At 38.8% G+C, this 19,168-nt stretch overlaps 2 protein-coding genes across 11 annotated transcripts in view; both read right to left on the bottom strand.

The window, feature by feature from the left end:
• The window catches only part of ctnnd2b (catenin (cadherin-associated protein), delta 2b), a 638,149-nt gene that overhangs the window by 363,902 nt on the left and 255,079 nt on the right, over positions 1-19,168 (bottom strand). The gene's annotated exons all lie outside the window — the stretch shown is intronic.
• LOC117522160 lies at positions 9,165-17,126 on the bottom strand. 2 transcript variants are annotated; one of them, XM_034183546.1, is made up of 6 exons: positions 17,024-17,126; positions 15,323-15,432; positions 13,959-14,172; positions 12,659-13,740; positions 10,720-10,885; positions 9,165-10,639 (listed from the first exon to the last, which is right to left on the bottom strand). In XM_034183546.1, exons 4-6 carry the CDS (start codon positions 13,134-13,136, stop codon positions 10,507-10,509), a joined length of 777 nt encoding a protein of 258 aa, XP_034039437.1. In that variant the 5' UTR covers positions 13,137-13,740; positions 13,959-14,172; positions 15,323-15,432; positions 17,024-17,126; the 3' UTR covers positions 9,165-10,506. The 2 variants fall into 2 exon arrangements, with proteins under 2 accessions (XP_034039437.1, XP_034039436.1); XM_034183545.1 differs by lacking the exons at positions 13,959-14,172; positions 15,323-15,432; positions 17,024-17,126 and having other exon boundaries at positions 12,659-13,952.

The raw sequence follows: 19,168 nt of genomic DNA, 5'->3' as shown, positions 1-19,168 counted from the left end.
ACTGTACATCTATGACCATGGGTCATACACAGAGGAACAGAAGGATCATACTTGTATTGTCTGCTGGGTTTTTTTTATGGTGTGTTATTTTTCTCCACAGCAGCAGCGCGATGTGGTGTCACACATTCCAGCTGCTTGCACTGTGTTTGTGCACATGCACAATCTTGCATGAAACCATCACCGCTGTATCATACATGCCTGTCCAACCATGTGTCCCTCGTGACAGCAGGTGGAATGTTTCACGGTTCCCCATTTTGTTTTTGTTTGCAGATTTTCAGCCAGTTCCTGCTTCTTTCTCCCAACTTCATTTTTCTGTGTGAATTGGCCATTAACAATGTTTTGTCAAATGCATGTATCATAAATGAAAATAAATGATGACAATACATTTTCTCATTCCAACAATATCTAGGCCAGCACAGAAGAAATTGTGAGCACTGATGGGCAACCACTGGTTTGAACTGTCTTATTATTCTGAACTTTACAAATGAAAAACAAATGACATATTTACAAAACATGTTTATCTGTAAACACCAATGCACACATTACAGTAATGTGTCTGTTTTTTTTTTACAAATAAATAAACAGCCAACCAGTGATGAGGAGGCTCATTTTCCCATAATGACATTTGGCATCTGTGAGTTTTAATGCTCAAACCTTCAGAATTAGTGCATTAATTTAAAACTAAAAGATTTTTGTGATATATTCACTTTGTAAAAATGACAGCGTTAACGTTAATATCGATAACCGTATGGAATTAGTTTGATTTTTAAATCAAACCATAAGTCAAACCTGCTTTGCATTTTATGCCTTTTGCCACACATCTGGGACAGTGTATGTTGAATGTAAAAGACTCTTCCTTATAGCAGTCAGCAGGGCGCACAAAGACAGAAGCTCTAACTCACTGTTTGTGTGGAGTTTGTGATCACCTTTGATTCTACAACCCCTGGCAAAAATTATGGAATCACCGGCCTCAGAGGATGTTCATTCAGTTGTTTAATTTTGTAGAAAAAAAGCAGATCACAGACATGACACAAAACTAAAGTCATTTCAAATGGCAACTTTCTGGCTTTAAGAAACACTATAAGAAATCAAGAAAAAAAGACTGTGGCAGTCAGTAACAGTTACTTTTTTAGACCAAACAGAGGAAAAAAAATATGGAATCACTCAATTCTGAGGAATAAATTATGGAATCACCCTGTAAATTTTCATCCCCAAAACTAACACCTGCATGAAATCAGATCTGCTCGTTAGTCTGCATCTAAAAAGGAGTGATCACACCTTGGAGAGCTGTTGCACCAAGTCGACTGACATGAATCATGGCTCCAACACGAGAGATGTCAATTGAAACAAAGGAGAGGATTATCAAACTCTTAAAAGAGGGTAAATCATCACGCAATGTTGCAAAAGATGTTGGTTGTTCACAGTCAGCTGTGTCTAAACTCTGGACCAAATACAAACAACATGGGAAGGTTGTTAAAGGCAAACATACTGGTAGACCAAGGAAGACATCAAAGCGTCAAGACAGAAAACTTAAAGCAATATGTCTCAAAAATCAAAAAATGCACAACAAAACAAATGAGGAACGAATGGGAGGAAACTGGAGTCAACGTCTGTCACCGAAACTGTAGGAAACCGCCTAAAGGAAATGGGATTTACATACAGAAAAGCTAAACGAAAGCCATCATTACACACTAAACAGAAAAAACAAGGTTACAATGGGCTAAGGAAAAGCAATCGTGGACTGTGGATGACTGGATGAAAGTCATATTCAGTGATGAATCTCGAATCTGCATTGGGCATGGTGATGATGCTGGAACTTTTGTTTGGTGCTGTTCCAATGGGATTTATAAAGATGACTGCCTGAAGAGAACATGTAAATTTCCACAGTCATTGATGATATGGGGCTGCATGTCAGGTAAAGGCACTGGGGAGATGGCTGTCATTACATCATCAATAAATGCACAAGTTTATGTTGATATTTTGGACAATTGAAAGGATGTTTGGGGATGATGAAATCATTTTTCAAGATGATAATGCATCTTGCCATAGAGCAAAACTGTGAAAACATTCCTTGCAAAAGACACATAGGGTCAATGTCATGGCATAGGGTCAATATCAACGAGCAGATGTGATTTGATGCAGGTGTTAGTTTTGGGATGAAAATTTACAGGGTGATTCCATAATTTTTTCCTCAGAATTGAGTGATTCCATATTTTTTTTCCTCTGCTTGGTCTAAAAAAGTAACAGTTACTGACTGCCACAATCTTTTTTCTTGATTTCTTATAGTGTTTCTTAAAGCCAGAAAGTTGCCATTTGAAATGACTTTAGTTTTGTGTCATGTCTGTGATCTGCTTTTTTTCTACAAAATTAAACAACTGAATAAACATCCTCCAAGGCCGGTGATTCCATAATTTTTGCCAGGGGTTGTACTCAGAAGCACTGGCAATGCTTAAACTCAAAACTGGCTTGTCAGTAGCTGATAGTATACCGGAGTTAAGACTAAACGTTAGCAGTTAGCTGTAGCTTCCAATATTTTTTTTTTTCAGTTTAACGGTTTATCATTATATAAGTTAACTTTTCAGTTAGCGGATTAGCGGTTATCAGAGCTAACGTTTTGGTTAACAGTGCCCACCACTGTATGTTAGCAAGATACATTAAGAGTACTAAACTGATTTTGATCAAATTTGGCAGGCACTTACATACACTGGGCCAAAGGATGGGAAGAAGTGTAATGTTGGTTGGGTTCATTCAACAATCAAGGTCAGAGGTAAAACTTAAATTTCTCCCCCATGCTAAGAACACTATTCATTTTTTCAGTCTCTCTTCCTGCAGGCTAAAGCCTGAATCTTGATCTTAATAAAACATCAAATATTGCATAAATAGTCATCCTCCAATTGATATTTTATCCTCTGTCTTCCAAAGCCCATTCTTCAAGCTTTCTCTTCACATCTTCCTTTCTGCTTCTGCACAACAAAATGTCATCTGCAAAAAAGTAGCACCAGGGGAACTGGAATAAATGAATGAATCAAATTGAATATTTAAGGGTTTTTTTTTTTCAATCAGATGCCTTTCCAACACTATTGTAACTGTCATTTTTTTTTCAAAGCTTGAGAGACTACTACAAATTTGTTTTTGTTTGCCCTCTAGGTTCTTATATGCCAGTAACACTTTATAAAAAAAAGACAGTTTATGTGGACAAATATGTCCGATTACTGACTTCAAACAAAACTATTTTGTATTGGCATTATGATTTGTGTTTTTCAAATATTCACTGCAGCTTGCCAGGTAGCAAAATTGTTTGCTTGTCAATATTACTGCGGGATTCAAAATGAATATTTAAGATTTTTGTGTGTAAGCTTTCATATCTGTGACCCAAAGCCTCCACTGATATAATCAGCTACAAATACTATTCAGTGCTTGTGGCCGCAGGACAGATGCTGTTAAATCATCCCATTGATTGCTTCTATTCTGTGTGTGTTTGCTGTGTGTAACGGATTGCAAGAGGGAGCCAAGCGATACATGTTAACGGGGGCCCTCTGTCAGCAAAGCAGACTCCTCATTCATCAGGCATTATTATACCAAACAATACACCCCCCCCCCCCCCCCCCCCCCCCCCATGTGTATGCACGTAAATACACATCCAAAAACAGGCACAAATGCCTCACACATGGCAGCAAAAAGAACGAGAGAAATCTGAATCCACGGTATCTGACGATGGACTGTGTTTTGATGAGCATGATGATGAGGGTTATTATCACTAGTCTGTTGGGCTCCAGCACTGACAGACCATAGAGGCTAAATCAATGGTTTTCAAAAGGGCATAACAAACTGGTGTCATTTCTTTGCCTCAATATTCTCCTGTCCAAACAATGCCTCTGTGTTGTTCGAAATGGCTAAGTAGAGGTGAAACTGCATTATTTATCGTCCAGGATGTGATTTAATTAAAGCTCGTTCTCACTAATGTAATTATTTGATGACCAGTTCAACAGGGCCACTGGTGGCACAGGTAACTTAAGTTAACTCTAACTGCTAATCCACAAACTGAAAATGGTAAGAATTGGTAAACTACAAAAATATTTAACTGAAGCTATAAATCTCTTGTTCAGAGTTGCCACAGCGGTGCCAGTATAGATCAACATTGGGATTTGGCAAAAGTTTTAAACTGGATGGCCTTCCTGTCGTAACAACTCTTTTACCTGGAGAAACCAGCCCAGTCTCACATTTTTTTCGTCCTCCTGTCACAAAATGATTCAAATTTTTGTGATGGGGATTTTTTTTAACTCATTATTACTAACTCTACTCCTACCCCCAACCCTAACCTTAACCATAACCTAACCCTAGTCCTTCCCCTAACCCTAACCTTAACCATAACCTAACCCTACCCCAACCCTAACCTTAACCATAACCTAACCCTACTCCTTCCCCTAACCCTAACCTTAACCATAACCTAACCCTACCCCTAACCTTAACCATAACCTAACCCTGCCCCCAACCCTAACCTTAACCATAACCCAACCCTACTCCTTCCCCCAATGTCAAAAAACCGGTGGTAATTGTGGGAGATTCTAATTTATTTCTGATCAATTATGCCTCACATTCACCCCTGACATCGGGGTGAATGTGAGGCATAATTGTAAAGCGCTTTGAGCATCTGATGTAGATGGAAAAGCGCTATATAAATGCAGTCCATTTACCATTTATCCCCAAGTACAATTATCGGGTGACGCAAGTTGATAGCTTTCCAGGAGCCCACATCCATCACATGACGTGTATCTTGAAAAAGTTGGATTCTAACAGAGATACTGTACACAGAAAGTGATTTTTGCAGTTGGATTGAATAACTGTTTGCAACAGAACAGATTGGAGACTATGAAAAAGCAATTCCAGCTTCTGATCAGTCAGGCCAGGAAGGTTTTCCCATGTGCGGAATTGTTTTGTGCCGTTGATACAATTTCCATCATCTTTGGATCCTGCAATCACCGCTCTTATTTCCCAGCTAAATGACTGGATATGAACCAGCCAGCGATTCTTGGAAGGAATCGAGGAACAAAATTTTAAGGTTCAGCCAGATCTCATCCACTGGACTGCTAATACGGCGGGATTAATGTTGGACAGCTGGATAAACAGCTAAAATAAAGCAGGGGGGACTGGCGTTTGCCACCCCACTGGGCCTCCAGTCCAATGTTTTAAACTTATCCCGGGTGTTTAGTCTAGACCAATCGGAGCTAACACTTTTAGAATACGGTCTGTTTTTTATTCCTACACCGATAAAACCCGACAAAGACTGCTTGAACAGAGACATGTACCAATATCATAGGAAATTAAAAATTATGAATTATTTTAATTTGAATTCAAACACAATTGGAGTTAAATTTGTTGAACGTTCTTTGTGGGAACTGAATGGCAGAAAGTTCCACAACAAATTAGGGATTTAATACAGGACGATTTGGAAACTGTGGAAAGAATTTCAGATACACAGAATTTGGCTAGAGAACAACAACAGGCTATAGGAAGACTAAAAAAGAACCCAGATATTGTTATTAAACCGGCAGATAAGGGATCCATATTGTTTTAATGGATAAAACTCAATACCTTTTTGAGGCAGAGTGACATTTAAACAATCCGAAACATTATGAACCACTGGATCAATCCATACAGCTGGAGACGCAGGTGTTGCTTAGACAGATAGTGGTTTAATTATACCAGGACAAATATATTTCATATAAACAAAAATACTATCTTTATGGTCCAAGTCCACCGTGTCCACAACAATTTTACCTGCTCTCTAAAATCCATAAGGAGCCACATAAGTGGACAGTGCCACATCAAAACCCTCCGGGAAGGCCCATTGTGTCCGATTGTGGGAGTGAGTCGTACCGCATTGCGGAGTATATTGATTCATTTTTTAAATCCACTGCCACAACAACATGAGAGTTACGTCAAAGATATGTATAAGTTCGTAAAAAAGATTCAAAATGCAGAAATACCGCAAGGTGCTTTCCTCTTTTCTATAGATATTGATTCCTTGTACACAAATATTGAGACATCTCGGTTTAAAAGCAGTGAGTCAGAGTTTCGCCCAGAACCCTCAAGAGAATAGACCAGATGCGAGCCTGCTTACTTTGTTGGAACTGGGATTGATGGGCAAAAAATTTGCCCCAGCCTATGCCAACATATATATGGCGGATTGGGAAAGAACAGCTTTTTTAAAATGTACTCACCTGCCGCTTTTATATACACGAGATATCTGGATGATATTTTTGGGGTTTGGCCGTACTCGGTCTCAGAGTTTGAAAAATTTATTGAGGTTCTGAGCACACATCATGAGTCCATTTCTTTAAAGTATGAAATACAGTACGAGAGACTGGCATTTTTGGATACAGAGGTTTTTATAATAGCCAGAGAGGGACAACAAAACATTTTAGGAACCAGAGTGCACTTTAAGCCTACGTACATAAGAAAAGCTTCCATCCTAAACATACGTACAGGGGAATTATTAAGTCCTGATACGTTTTAGGAGGATCTGTACAAACTTGGAGGATGTCGAACGGGCAACAAACACTTTATTTAAAGCTTTATTGAGACGGGGATATAGCCGCAATTCTTTGGAATTGAGTGGTGTCTGTACTTCACAAAGTAAGGCTGCACCACATCGCCGTGTGCTGGCAAAAGAAGCTGTGCAACACAATTCTTTTTCAAGGCCTTTAGCTCTCCAGCCCCAGTCAAAAGCCTAACAAGGTAGTTAAAGACCCTGGAATGACCAGGAACGTTCTTTTCCTGGCCTTGAAAAAAATGTTTATCTTTGTAACAAAAATCTGCACAGCCTAAGCGCTCCCATGTAAAACAAAACAAAAAAACAAAAACATTTTTGCTTTAATATTTGTCTCACCTTGATCCAGCATGCCGTTTTACACATCTTGGACGTGCGTGTCTTTTTGATTCATCTTTGTTACAAAACCAGGTGAGCAAAGCAAAGGAAATTAAAGTGATTTCCTGTGTGTGTGTGTGTGTGTGTGTGTGTGTGTGTGTGTGTGTGTGTGGTGTGTGTGTGTGTGTGTGTGTGTGTGTGTGTGTGTGTGTGTGTGTGAGAGAGAGAGAAATAAATTCAAATGAACAATCCAAACTTGTTTCTTTACTAAATTATAAATTAATTTATACATTTAGGCTGACTGGTGGCGCTGCCCTGTGGCGACCCGGACTCCTGTTGCGGCTGCTGTGTTTTAACTGCTGTGTTTTTAAACTCTTAACATTTTAATTGTTTGGATTGTTATTTGTTAGTGTGTGTGGGGAAAGCACCATGGCGTTATTTATGCACCATCCATCCATCTTCTACCACTTAGTCCAATTAAGGGTCACGGGGGGCTGGAGCCTATCCCAGCAGTCATAGAGCGCAAGGCGGGGTACACCCAGAACAGGACGCTAGTCTGTCGCAGGACCACAAATAGACAAACAAACACAGACACACCCACACACCCACACACCTACGGACAATTTTTGTCTTTGGATGTGGGAGGAAACCGGAGCACCCGGAGGAAACCCACGCAAACAAGAGGAGAACATGCAAACTCCACACAGAAAGGCCACGGGAATTGAACCCACAACCTTCTCGCTGTGAGGCAACAGTGCTAACCACTAAGCCACCGTATTTATGCACCAATTTTTTATAATTCTGATTTTTTGGGAATTGCTGAGGATCTGCCAAAGTTTTCCGAATGCGGAAGCAGGTGAGTGATCACTCACCTACACCAGAGACGCTCTTCTTTCCCTGCGATCTGCGGGAATCATGCCTCCGGCTGATCTGCCGGAGACACTGAGGATACAACAAGCCCGCAGAGCACGTCATCAGAAAAGAGGCAGACGAGGAGGAATACGCCAGCGTTTTCGACGAAGAGGCAACAGACCGCCGCTGCTGGGTATGATCCTGTGCAATGGGCGGTCTCTGAGAAATAAGATGGAGGAGCTTCGTACCAATGCCAGAGTAGGCTTTGAGTACCGGGAGTCAGGCCTGCTTGTGATCACAGAGACATGGTTACATGCGGATATTCCAAGCTCCCTTATTGATGTGGTTTTTCTGTCATTCGAGCGGACCGAAGCGCATCCTCAGGTAAGAGCTGTGGAGGAGGCACCTGTGTGTTCGTCAATGAAGACTGGTGCAGGAATTACACCTTCAGGAAGCCGGTGTGTAACAGAGATGTGGAACTTCTGTGCCTTTCCGTGAGACCCTTTTATCTTCTGAGGGAGTTTGGTAATATTTTAATTTTTGCTGTTTATGTTCCCCACTGTAAAAAAAAAAAAAACCTGTTGTTTTTTGTTTTTTTTTTTACGGTAAACCTCCGGCAGCTGTGGTTGCTGAAACACTACCGTAAAGTTACAGTAAAACATTTTCTTTCATTTACTATTGATACCTGTTGATTTTACAGCTAAAAATGTACATCGTTCCTTTTATACTGTGAAAAAAAATAGTTTTAACCTTTAAAAAAATTGTTTTACTTGGAAAATTTACATAAAAACACCGCATAAAACAAAGTGTGTCATGATATATGACGGTTTTTTGCTTGACAATTAACAGTCTACATTATAAACTACTAATTTATTCTGTGAAAATGACCAAAAATTACTGCAAATATTAAGGTCCACGCAGAAATTCCCTGTACAAATTACAGTAATTCGATGTCTGTTAGTAATAGCAATGGGTGCCAATGCTGCTGCTTTTATGGTTAAACTTTTTTTTCCACATATTTTACTGTAAAAAAAACACTGAAAGACCTCTTTAACCTAAATACTAAGCAAAAAGATTTGTACCATGAAACATTCTTTAATTGTATAATTAGTACTAAAATCCATCAAAATGCAAAAATCTAACAAAAGACGTTAGATAAATGTAGTGAAGTATGCTTCAGAGTAGAATCGAGAACATAATATAAAAAAGATCAATGTGCATATTTCTTAAAAAAATATATACTTTAAATATTCAGCTAAATTATCATTTCCACTGTTGTCAGAGGATACAGACAAGTGTGTATTCTTTGTCATTCATTCTGTTCTGTAAACTTAAAATAAAGAGCATGAATTAATATTGTCAAATTACTTAATGTACCAAAACAGTCAAAAAATAACCACCTTAAACTTTTCAAAAATATAAACTTTATTTGATAATTGTGAGGTTGTAAGTAACAAATATTTGAAGTTTTGCATATCACAAGATATCTATGAATGAGAACATCATGTAAAAAAATGTTCAGAAGTTCACTTTGAAACTGTTTCAATTTCAAACAGTGTAATAGCTGAACAGACCTTTTACTTACAAATTTTAACAGACAATTTGGCAAGAATCCTTGAAACTCAATTTGATAACATTTAAGTGCATTTTTCTGGTACAAATCTAACCACAAATTGATATCAGTGTACATAGTATTTCATTTTCACATTATCAAAATAAAATCATCCTTGAAGGGGAGCAAAAGTTTCAAATCTTGTATCATAAAGCTAAAGAATATAATATCTCTATGACTATAAGGAATTGATAAAGGTAACAGTTCACTTGATGGGTACAAGTCGTACTTAAGGAATGTTTAATGCATAATTCATCATGAATTACTACATGCACTACCAAAAGATGGATAATTATTTAATGTTGCTCACAGTTAACAGATTATGAAGTCACTATGACTTTATGTGATCACACTTAATAGATCATCAATTAAGGATTATTAATTCACAGGTATTTCATATGTCAATTGATATTTGATGAGATCAGCTTGATTTCTGTAGTATAAAGGTTTATGGACAACACCTGCATCTTTATGGCATTAGGCCTAATAGAATTTGATGGACAACTGATGGTATTATTTTGTTAGCGAATGAGTGTCCTTTACACTCAATCGACCATTTATTGGCACGGTCTGCAACACAATGTTGAGCTTAAAAATATATGATCATAACATATTCCAACCACTGTGTTGTAAATCGCCCCCAAAATATGGTCTATTCCCTTAAATGTTTTAAGGGAAATTAAGATGTGGTCCATAAAATTTTATACAAAACAAAAAGAGAAAATAATTAAGCTAATCTTGTCAAATATCAATAAACATATGAAGTAACTGAACTAACAACCCTTGATTGATGATCTATTACATTTGGAAAAAACAAGTTTTTCAAAAGGAATTAATCAGGAGTCCTTCATTATTGCATGCAGTAGTTCATTATGAATTATGCATTATTTCATTTTTACTTAAGTGAATAGTTCACATTAAAAGGGCATTCCTTCATTATCTACTCACCCTGATGCTTACACATTTTAAGACAATCCTGGAACTAGCAAGTATAACTCAACTTGTTTAAAGTACAAAACCAGTGCAGTAAAGTCGAACATGTACAAACTGTACCAGACAGTTTACCTTGTGAAACTATACATTTTGTAAAACTTTCAGAAATTTAACACTAACATCAAAATATCTGCAGTGTATATAACATGCAGTGTACCTTTTATAATATCATCCTTCAGCATCACTGGTAGGTCCACCCATGGTCAGCAAGGTCTGAGATCAGAGTGAGGACTCTGGGATTGACTGAGAACACTTTCTTCTTCTTATTCCACTCGACTTTGGTGCCTTTCTCGGGATTTATTGAAAAGAAACACCTTTAAGAAAGAAAATGAACCTCAGGTGGGACATCAAATAAATTGCATTTTCTGATATTATAAAAAGAAAGAAATGTTACCGTTGGAGGAACTCCAGTGTAGACCGTAGTTCTACTGGGTAGTGTATGTTGAAGCAGTAGCAACTGCCAAACCTCAGGCAGATAGCAGATGTGAAGGAAGTGATGTGGTTGTTGACCTCTTTGTCGATGCTCAACATAAATGTCTCAGCAGCAAAGCAGGAGGACCCTAAGAGTAAATAAAATGAATAAAAACAAAACTTTAATGACAAGGACTTCAATATCAGCCACAAACAGAAATTCAATAGTACTTATTTCAATACAGGATGAGTCATAAAGTGGGCTGCATGTATGGAGCTAAATCAAGGCCAAAAGTTTTGTAATCTGAAAATAAAAAAGATTGAAAAAATAAATTTTGAAACTGAAAATTAAAGTTTTGTTGTTGAATTTTATAATCATTTAAAAAGTATTATCAAAATAAAAAGTGTAAGATATATATTTTTCAGTTTAAATAATTTTTGATTCAGCTCTGTAATATTTTTGATCAAATAATTTATTTTCATTCATATTCCTTTTTTTTTCCCCACTTTCAGATCTTATTTTTTCAGTTTCAAACTTTTGGCCCTGTTCTGGCGTGGGAGGGCGTGGCTTCGATTGAGAGGGGCGTGGAATTGTGAGTGACAGGAGAGCAATCAGTCCTCATGATGTTGCATTCAGGAAACATGCGTACTTTGATAGTTAATGACTCTGCTCCCATCTCCATCGTTTATTTACGCGGCTGGCGCATGAAAGAGAATAGAGAGAATGAAAGCTTATTACGAGGCTTTAAACACTCAAGATAAAGCTGTTTATTGTGATCGATGCGTAACAGTTGGTTCAGTGGATCTGTATGTTGTACAGGATAGTGAATTTAATGACGATGTAACAAAGTTGACCGCCCGTAAATCCAAATCCAAAGCTGCCCGGAAGAGCACTCCGGCTACCGGCGGTGTGAAGGAGCCTCACCGTTACAGAACACAGGCACTGAGGCACTGAGAGAGATCCACCGCTACCAGAAATCTACCGAGCTGCTAAGCCACAAGCTGCCAACCAGGTCAGCCTCGCCGGCCTCCTGCAGAGCATCACAGCAGAGCTCTGAAAGTGGAGGTCGGTCTTGAAGTCCTGAGCGATTTCTTTCACCAGGTGCTGGAAGGGCAGCTTGTGGATCAGCAGTTCGGTAGATTTCTGGTAGCGGCGGAGTGCCACGGTGCCGGGCCTGTAATGGCGAGGCTACTTCACAGCGCCAGTAGCCGGAGCACTCTTCCGGGTGGCTTTGGATTTACGGGCGGTCTGCTTGGTTCTGCTGCTTGGTCCATATTAAAGCTTCCTTCAGATCTGCTGAGCCTGGTCTCTCTGTGTGTCACTTAAAGCTCGTAACACTTCACTACAGCCTGTAAAATGAGCGACCTGCCTCATTTTCATGCAGCGATGCTGCGCTGTGTTCACGGTCTTGTGTGGATTTGGGACACATCAGTTTTTTTAGGTAAAGGTGTTAAACTTTGCAATTACATCTAGACCACTCTTGGTCATTTTTCCACGGCTCTCTCAATCGAAGCCACGCCCTCTCACGCCAAAAGTCTGAAACTGATAAAATAAGATCTGAAAGTGAATAAAAGAAATATGAATGAAAATAAATTATTTGATCAAAAAAAAATTACAGAGCTGAATCAAAAATTAATTTAAACTGAAAACTTTTTAAATGATTATAAAATTCAAGAACAAAACTTTAAATTTCAGTTTCAAAATGTATTTTTTCAATCTTTTTATTTTCAGATTACAAAACTTTAATTTTCAGTTTCAAAATTTATTTTTTCAATCTTTTTTTATTTTTTTCTGATTACAAAACTTTTGGCCTTGATTTAGCTCCATATGCAAGATAACATGAAAGTAAATAAGCCAAGAATACAAAATGGGTGTTGGTACAACGGTAGAGAAAGCTTGCAGGTTTGTTTGGTTTACTTACCACACACAATAAGGCAGGGTGTTGGTGGAACAGTCTCCATCTGAACCTCCTCAGCAAGGGTTGTCTTCTCGACAAAATGGAACAGATGCTCTTCCTTCTCATTAAAATGAGCCAGTAAAAGAAGCACCATCTGTATGACTTCTTCTGAGCAACCAGTCGAATAACCTCTTTCAGTTTGCTGCTTGAGAAGAGCATCCAGAACTTGTTTGCGTTTATGTGCATCAACACGTTTGAAGAAGTTTAGGAGACGTGCCCCCTTTTTGTCCACATTGGCAAGGAAGGACTCGATCAAACTCATGCCAGTCAGTTCCTGGAAGTGTGCTGCCATACCGACTTCCTTAAACAAAAATGGCCATTCCTGGCATAATATCTGGATGCTTGCACCTTTATTGACCTCTTTGCGCTGCGTGAAATAGGTGGACTTCATGAATTCTTTCACAGCATTTGAATTGTAGTTCATCTCTTCAAGCATCTTCATTTGGTCTTTTTTTTCTAGCTGACTCTCCACAGTCTCAGAGAGTGGCAAACTTTTCGGCTCCCAGTTGACACAGCCATATGTGTCCTGAACACTTGCTCTTTGTTTGGCAGATATTTCATCGGTGTCATCATCTGATGCTACTTTGCGTTTATCTTTGGTGTGTCAGGTCGTTTGATATTTTCAACTCTTGACTGGAGCTGCTTTACCAGGGAATGGTATCCGTGTCCAATAACATCACCATAAATCACATCTTGAAGAGACTTTGGATACCTGGCCACCATCCTTTTTGCTATCTCTGTGGTATTGTGTTTGGTTGGATTCTTACAAGTCATCATCTCAGAGACCACAGTCCTCACCATTTCTCGTCGTAGTCGGGCACTTGGCCTTTTCTGTCTTTCCAAACTCTGTACCAGCTCTTCAGGGAGCTTCTGCCATGGTATCTGAAAATGGTCTACCCAGTTTGGCGCAAGTGCATAACAGCTTCCTGAGGGTGATGATGTAGCTGTGGATGATGCTGGTGAGGCAGTGACTGAGGATGGCGAGGGAGAGGAAAGGAGAGACACTGGAGAGGAACATGCCAGGGCTGGAGCTGGAGTGGATAAGTCTGTAAAAGTACAACAAAAACATTTAAAAGCATTAAACATTGAATGTTTTTCTACTCTGTAACAGAATGTAACGTACTGATAAATTTCTAGATCAGTTGTTCAGTGGTTCCCAAACTTTTCCCACTCATGGCCCATTTGAAAAATCTATCAACTATTTTACTTATGCAGCTCTGTAAGAGAAGTGTGCTGTGTTGTGGTGGCAATGTTTTACACTCACCGTTTTCGGCCCAGGCAGTAACCAGTCGTCTTGCTTGTATGGGCTTTAATACTGGTAGCAAGTCTCCCTCTGTAATGTACTGTAAATCATCTGTTCTTGTTGCACCAAGTGCCTTCAAAGTATCTTCTATTGACTTGATAACTTGATCAGGAAGATCCGGTAGCACTGCTGCTACAGCATCACTTAGCTTCTTTGGTATCTGATTCAGCCATATCTGTTAAGACACAAACAAGAGAATTCAGCACCTGGCCCACTGTAGTAAAAGGATTTAGTGTGAAAAGAGACTGTGCTTCAAAGGGACAATCTGGCATCCATTTTGTATGTAATATGATAAAGGCCACATGTCAACCAGTTCACTAACAAGTCTGCATTCAAATCGTTCAGTGTCCTTTTTTACAGTGTACATGTGGTAGTGTGAAAGAAATTCACCATCATGCACTCTCATGAGAAAATGAAGTGCAAAATCATCTTTCACAAGAATGAGGATGATTTCACAAAACTCCACTGAATCATCATTCTTAGTGACAACAAATTGGCCTTTCTTGTAAATTATACCATGATACTGCACATTAACATGAATGGTTGTATTTCTTTCAGTGAAGCCAAAATGGAGGATTGTGTCTTTAACTTGCTCACTGTAAAGCTCTGAGTAAAATGGTGAGCCATCTTATATTTGCAAGGCTGGTGGACTCACTGACCCTGCAGAAAGAAAGGCCTGAAACATCTCATGCCTCTCTGAAAGAGTCAAACACAGATTTTTGAAATTCTTCAGATGCCTTGTACATCTTTTGAAGTAACTGTGTTTGCTCTCAAACCGCATAGTCCATAGCCTGATGAGTGGGCCAAATTTCAAGATCAGTCCTGGATAATGCCGCAAATAATGGTGTTTAGGTCTCAAGTTGATATCTGGAAATAATGCCTTCCTGGTTTTCAAATATTCTTGGATGAGTATATCCAGATAAGCAACCTGACCTATGGAAATTTGCTGAGCACAAATCAGGTCAACAATGTCCTTAAGCTGCAAAATTAACTGCCATACATTATCTTGGAAGTCCTGCACTTTGTCTCCAATTATAAGAGGCAACAGTCTCAAGAAGTTCCAATTTTGGGCAGCATGTCCACTCAGTTTTAGTGTTTGAGGACCGACCTCACAAGGTTTGGAGCAAGCATCTGTTGCTTTGTATACAAACTGCTTGATTCGTCTGTTCAAAATTGTATAGGTGAACCATTTCTTTTTGTTGATGAAGTACTTGAGGTAAAGAGCAACATCGTATGAGAGGACACCCTCAAAGATGTCATGACCGAGACAGGGGGGCAGGCCAGGTGAACAAACGTCAAAGTTTTGTAAAGTATTGAATACCGACCTGAACTTTATCCCTTGTACTTGCGAGGCATCCTCTGTCTCCAGCTGTTCGACGGCAGATCTGTACCTTTCTGGAGTCCGCTGCAGTCCACAGATGTTAGGATCAGCACCCTGAAATTCAGTTCGAGAAATCAGACAATATCTGCAGAAGTACTCAGATGAACTGAAATTTTCTATGAAACCGCCAATTGTGTGAGAGCCTAGGTTGTCTCCAGCAATGCAGTAGAGAGCTCCCTTTACCTTAAGTTCATCTCCCATTGTTATCCCATTTTCCTCCAGTTGTTTCAGATCAGTAAGCAGTTCAGAAAAAAACCTTAGCATGGCCAAATTCCTTAAAATCTTTCTCTCTACACAACAAAACCAGCTGCATGTGGTTAACATTTGAATGCACATGGGGGGGCATGTTGAGTAGAGAGAAGTACACAGCCAAAACCTTGTGCTTCTTTTTTGCAGAACCTAATGGGTTCACAACTTCGAACGCATCCTGGTATAAAACCAGCTTGAGACAGTTTGGATTTTCCTGAAAAAATGTGTTAGACATAAACACCTTACCATCACAACTGTCAGAGAGAACATCTCTTTTGGAAACATCATTAGGATCCACTGACATGAGGCCCTGCCAAAAACTGGACTCCAGCATACCCTTTAAAGTGTGGAGCACAGGAATATAATAGGCACACCTCTCTGTCCTGTTTTCATCTCTGCCCAACAACATTTTTTGGGGCTCCACATATTTGAACATGTCTTTAAAGCACTGGGCTCTTGAGTAAGCAGTTCTCATGGGCCCTGTGTGGCAAGCTGTAAACAAGTCAGATTGTTTAATTGTGTCATGGATTTTTACAATCTCTTCATCTGAAGCTGACATATCTTTTAGAAGTAAGTTAAGTTGATTCAAAGTATATGTCTGTCCCAGCTCGTGTATATTCTGTATTTCTTCAACAATGTTTTGAATGGTAGACACTGGAAGAAGATGTTGTCCCTGTAGTTTTATGTAAAACATACATATATTTCTCAGATACAGGTCACTGAAATTAGACCCATCCCCAACAATGTCTTCAGCATCTGACACATTGGCAGCTCCCTGTGTGGTTGCACTTGTAGTGGGACTCTCACACTGTGTATCTCTGATTGATGGACAAATCACATTTTCTGACCAATGTCTGTGCTTTCTGGACATGTGAGAGGTAAAAGATGTTTTTGCAGTGAACACACTTTTGCATCCTCTCACTGGGCAAGCTACATGATGCCCTTCTGCTATGTGCTCCTTTAAGTGAGCAACCAACGATTTAGTTCCCTCACACTGATGTTCACAAAGTGAGATGGTGCATGTTAATGGCGTTAAAGTCGTATCCTGAGTAGCTGTTGGTGTGCTGTTGTGGTGGCGATAGAAGTGCGACTTTAAAGCTGCATATCCAGAAAAGACCTGCTTACAACTTGTTCCAACACATTTGAAAACACGTCGGGGTTCATTGCGGTGCAGTTTGCAATGCAAAACATATGCTTTTACCGACGGAACGTTTTCTCCACATACGTTACAAGAATACATATTACATAATCAAAGAAACACAGGTTTATATCTACAACGCGAGCAATATGGTTAGCTAACCAGAGGCTTCAGCAGACTGACCCCGCGTTAGCTTGATGCTAGGTGGCTAAACACACACCGCATTTTCTGAAAGCAGTCAAACTGAAGGGTACTTACCGAAGTGAAGACAGGTTCTGGCTGGAAAACTCTAAAAAGTCCAGACCGCTGATAAAGCTCCTCCGGTGATGACCATGAACTTGAACGGTTGAAGTCCGAAACAAAAAACCAAAGCGAACCGGAGCGTATCGGAGGTTAACAGATGGGAGTCAGATGCGATGCGCTGATTGGCCCGCTTGAATTTCAGGCACGTTGTCAAAGAACAAACAGTCTGTAGAAAGAACTGTAAGGGAAATAAGACTTCTACTCAGTTTTGAGATGCTTTTAAATTTAGTGAGATGTTTTTAAATCATTCAAATGGTTTTCTTTATATAAGCTGAATGTGCCTCTGGGTGGTAACTAAAGAGGAACATACTGTAGGACTATAGGCAGAGAAGACAGATTAATGTTTAAATGTTTTTGTTTTTATATTTTTTACATAAAAATGTAAGAGATCAGAACACCAAACATTTCACTTTAAATAAATACATAAACCTGGCAAAATGTATGGAAACTTCTGATTGAGCAACTATTTCTCTATTGTTACAATGCTAATTGACATTGTATTTTATATGGTTGGAAAGCCTGTTTATTCACCTTAGTGATGTTGCAGTGGCAATTCTAAAGTCTGTTGGGGCCCCTCGGTCCAGGGTTAATCACCACTATATTATAAATAACCTGACATCTACAAAAAATTGCAAAATGTATGCATATTTTATTGGGGTCAACCCTATGTTCCCACAACCCTATGTTCCCACATTTCTCATATTTCTAAAACCGTGCTTACATGAAGGGAAAGCACAGATATTTCCATGCGGTTTGGCCTCTCATTTACACGAGATAAGTGGCAAACCCCTAATTACCAAGGGTAGGAATGTAGGAACTGTGGGAACATAGGGCTTAATTTAGTATTTTTTTTAGAAAGCTGGGAACATAAGGCTGTGGGAATACAGGCACGCTCCCATTTTAATTCCAAAAGTTCATATGAGAGTTATTTTCAAGATATGCATTTAAACATTTTAAAACATTTAAAAGCACGATTTTTTTTTCCTTAGGACAGAAATTGTTAATGTAATTCATTGTAAAGGCCAATAAACAGGCTGTCCAACCATATGAAAAACAACAACAATTAATATTGTACATTTTCAGTTTCAGTTTATTATGGCATAGTTCTCTCATCAGCACAATGGTATAGTCGAATAGTACAATAGTAGTTACAAACTGCATTCTTTATGAGAAATGAATGCAAAAACTGTAGTGTGACCTGTTAAAAATATAACAGCATTTTCCATTATCAGCATAACAGTTAATGTATTTAACATTTTGGATTTTTAGCTTGACATAAAGCTGTCAGAAATATTAAAGCATATGCCTTTTATTAACACAAAAGTAATAGTGTGTGTGAAATAAATGCAAAAAATTGTCATGTTACTTGTTATAAATATCACAGCATGTTTCTGTGATCAGCACAACAGTACGTACATTTAACTGTGAAATACTGTATTCTTTTCAAGAAATAAATGCAAAATTCACAGTATTGAATGTTCTACATATTACGGCATTTTTCCATTAAAAAAAACTGTGCAAGAGTAGGGAAATGTAGTTTTTCAAGAGAAAAAATGTAAAAATACAGTTTTTTGCTTATTAACGTATTTACAGTGATTCAGTGTTATATAAACACTATCAAACTGTTCTGGAGATTTACAGATTTTTACTGTTATGATTCACAGTTATTCACTGCAAAATTTACGAACATTTTTTACAGTGCGCCAAGTGGAAACGCGGCCTGAGCTGCAGCTCAAATTGCAGACTTTGTTCACCTTCAGTTGCAACGTACGCCTGGTGCTCCTGTTTTTATACTTGGTGATTTTAATAGTTGTAAATTAGAACTGTCCCTCCCTGGATTTGATCAATATGTTGATTGTGCCACTCGGGATGATAAGATTTTAGATAAATGTTATGGCAATATTAAGAATGCCTACAGGGCCAGAGCAAAGCCTCCTCTGTCTAATTCAGATCATAACATAATACATCTGATCCAAATTTATAAGACTGTGTTGAAGAGCAGCAAGCCACAGATCAGGACAGTGCCTGTTTGGTCAAGTGATAACATAGAGGCTTTAAAGGGATCTTTCCTCTGCACAGATTGGGACATTTTTCATACTT

This window comes from Thalassophryne amazonica, chromosome 12 (genome assembly GCF_902500255.1).
Source record: "Thalassophryne amazonica chromosome 12, fThaAma1.1, whole genome shotgun sequence".
NCBI classification, from domain to species: domain Eukaryota; kingdom Metazoa; phylum Chordata; class Actinopteri; order Batrachoidiformes; family Batrachoididae; genus Thalassophryne; species Thalassophryne amazonica.
The sequence above is the reverse complement of the archived record's forward strand: the minus strand, read 5'-3'. Positions and strand labels throughout refer to the sequence as shown.

Bases quoted from the DNA above. Each gene is read 5' to 3' on its own strand.
- LOC117522160 (XM_034183546.1), bottom strand. From the start codon at position 13,136: ATGAAGATGCTTGAAGAGATGAACTACAATTCAAATGCTGTGAAAGAA. The intron at 10,886-12,658 runs GTAAGTAAACCA...ATTTACTCTTAG, and splicing joins ACCCTGCCTTATTGTGTGTG to GGTCCTCCTGCTTTGCTGCT. The intron at 10,640-10,719 runs GTAACATTTCTT...TCTTTCTTAAAG, and splicing joins ACACTGGAGTTCCTCCAACG to GTGTTTCTTTTCAATAAATC.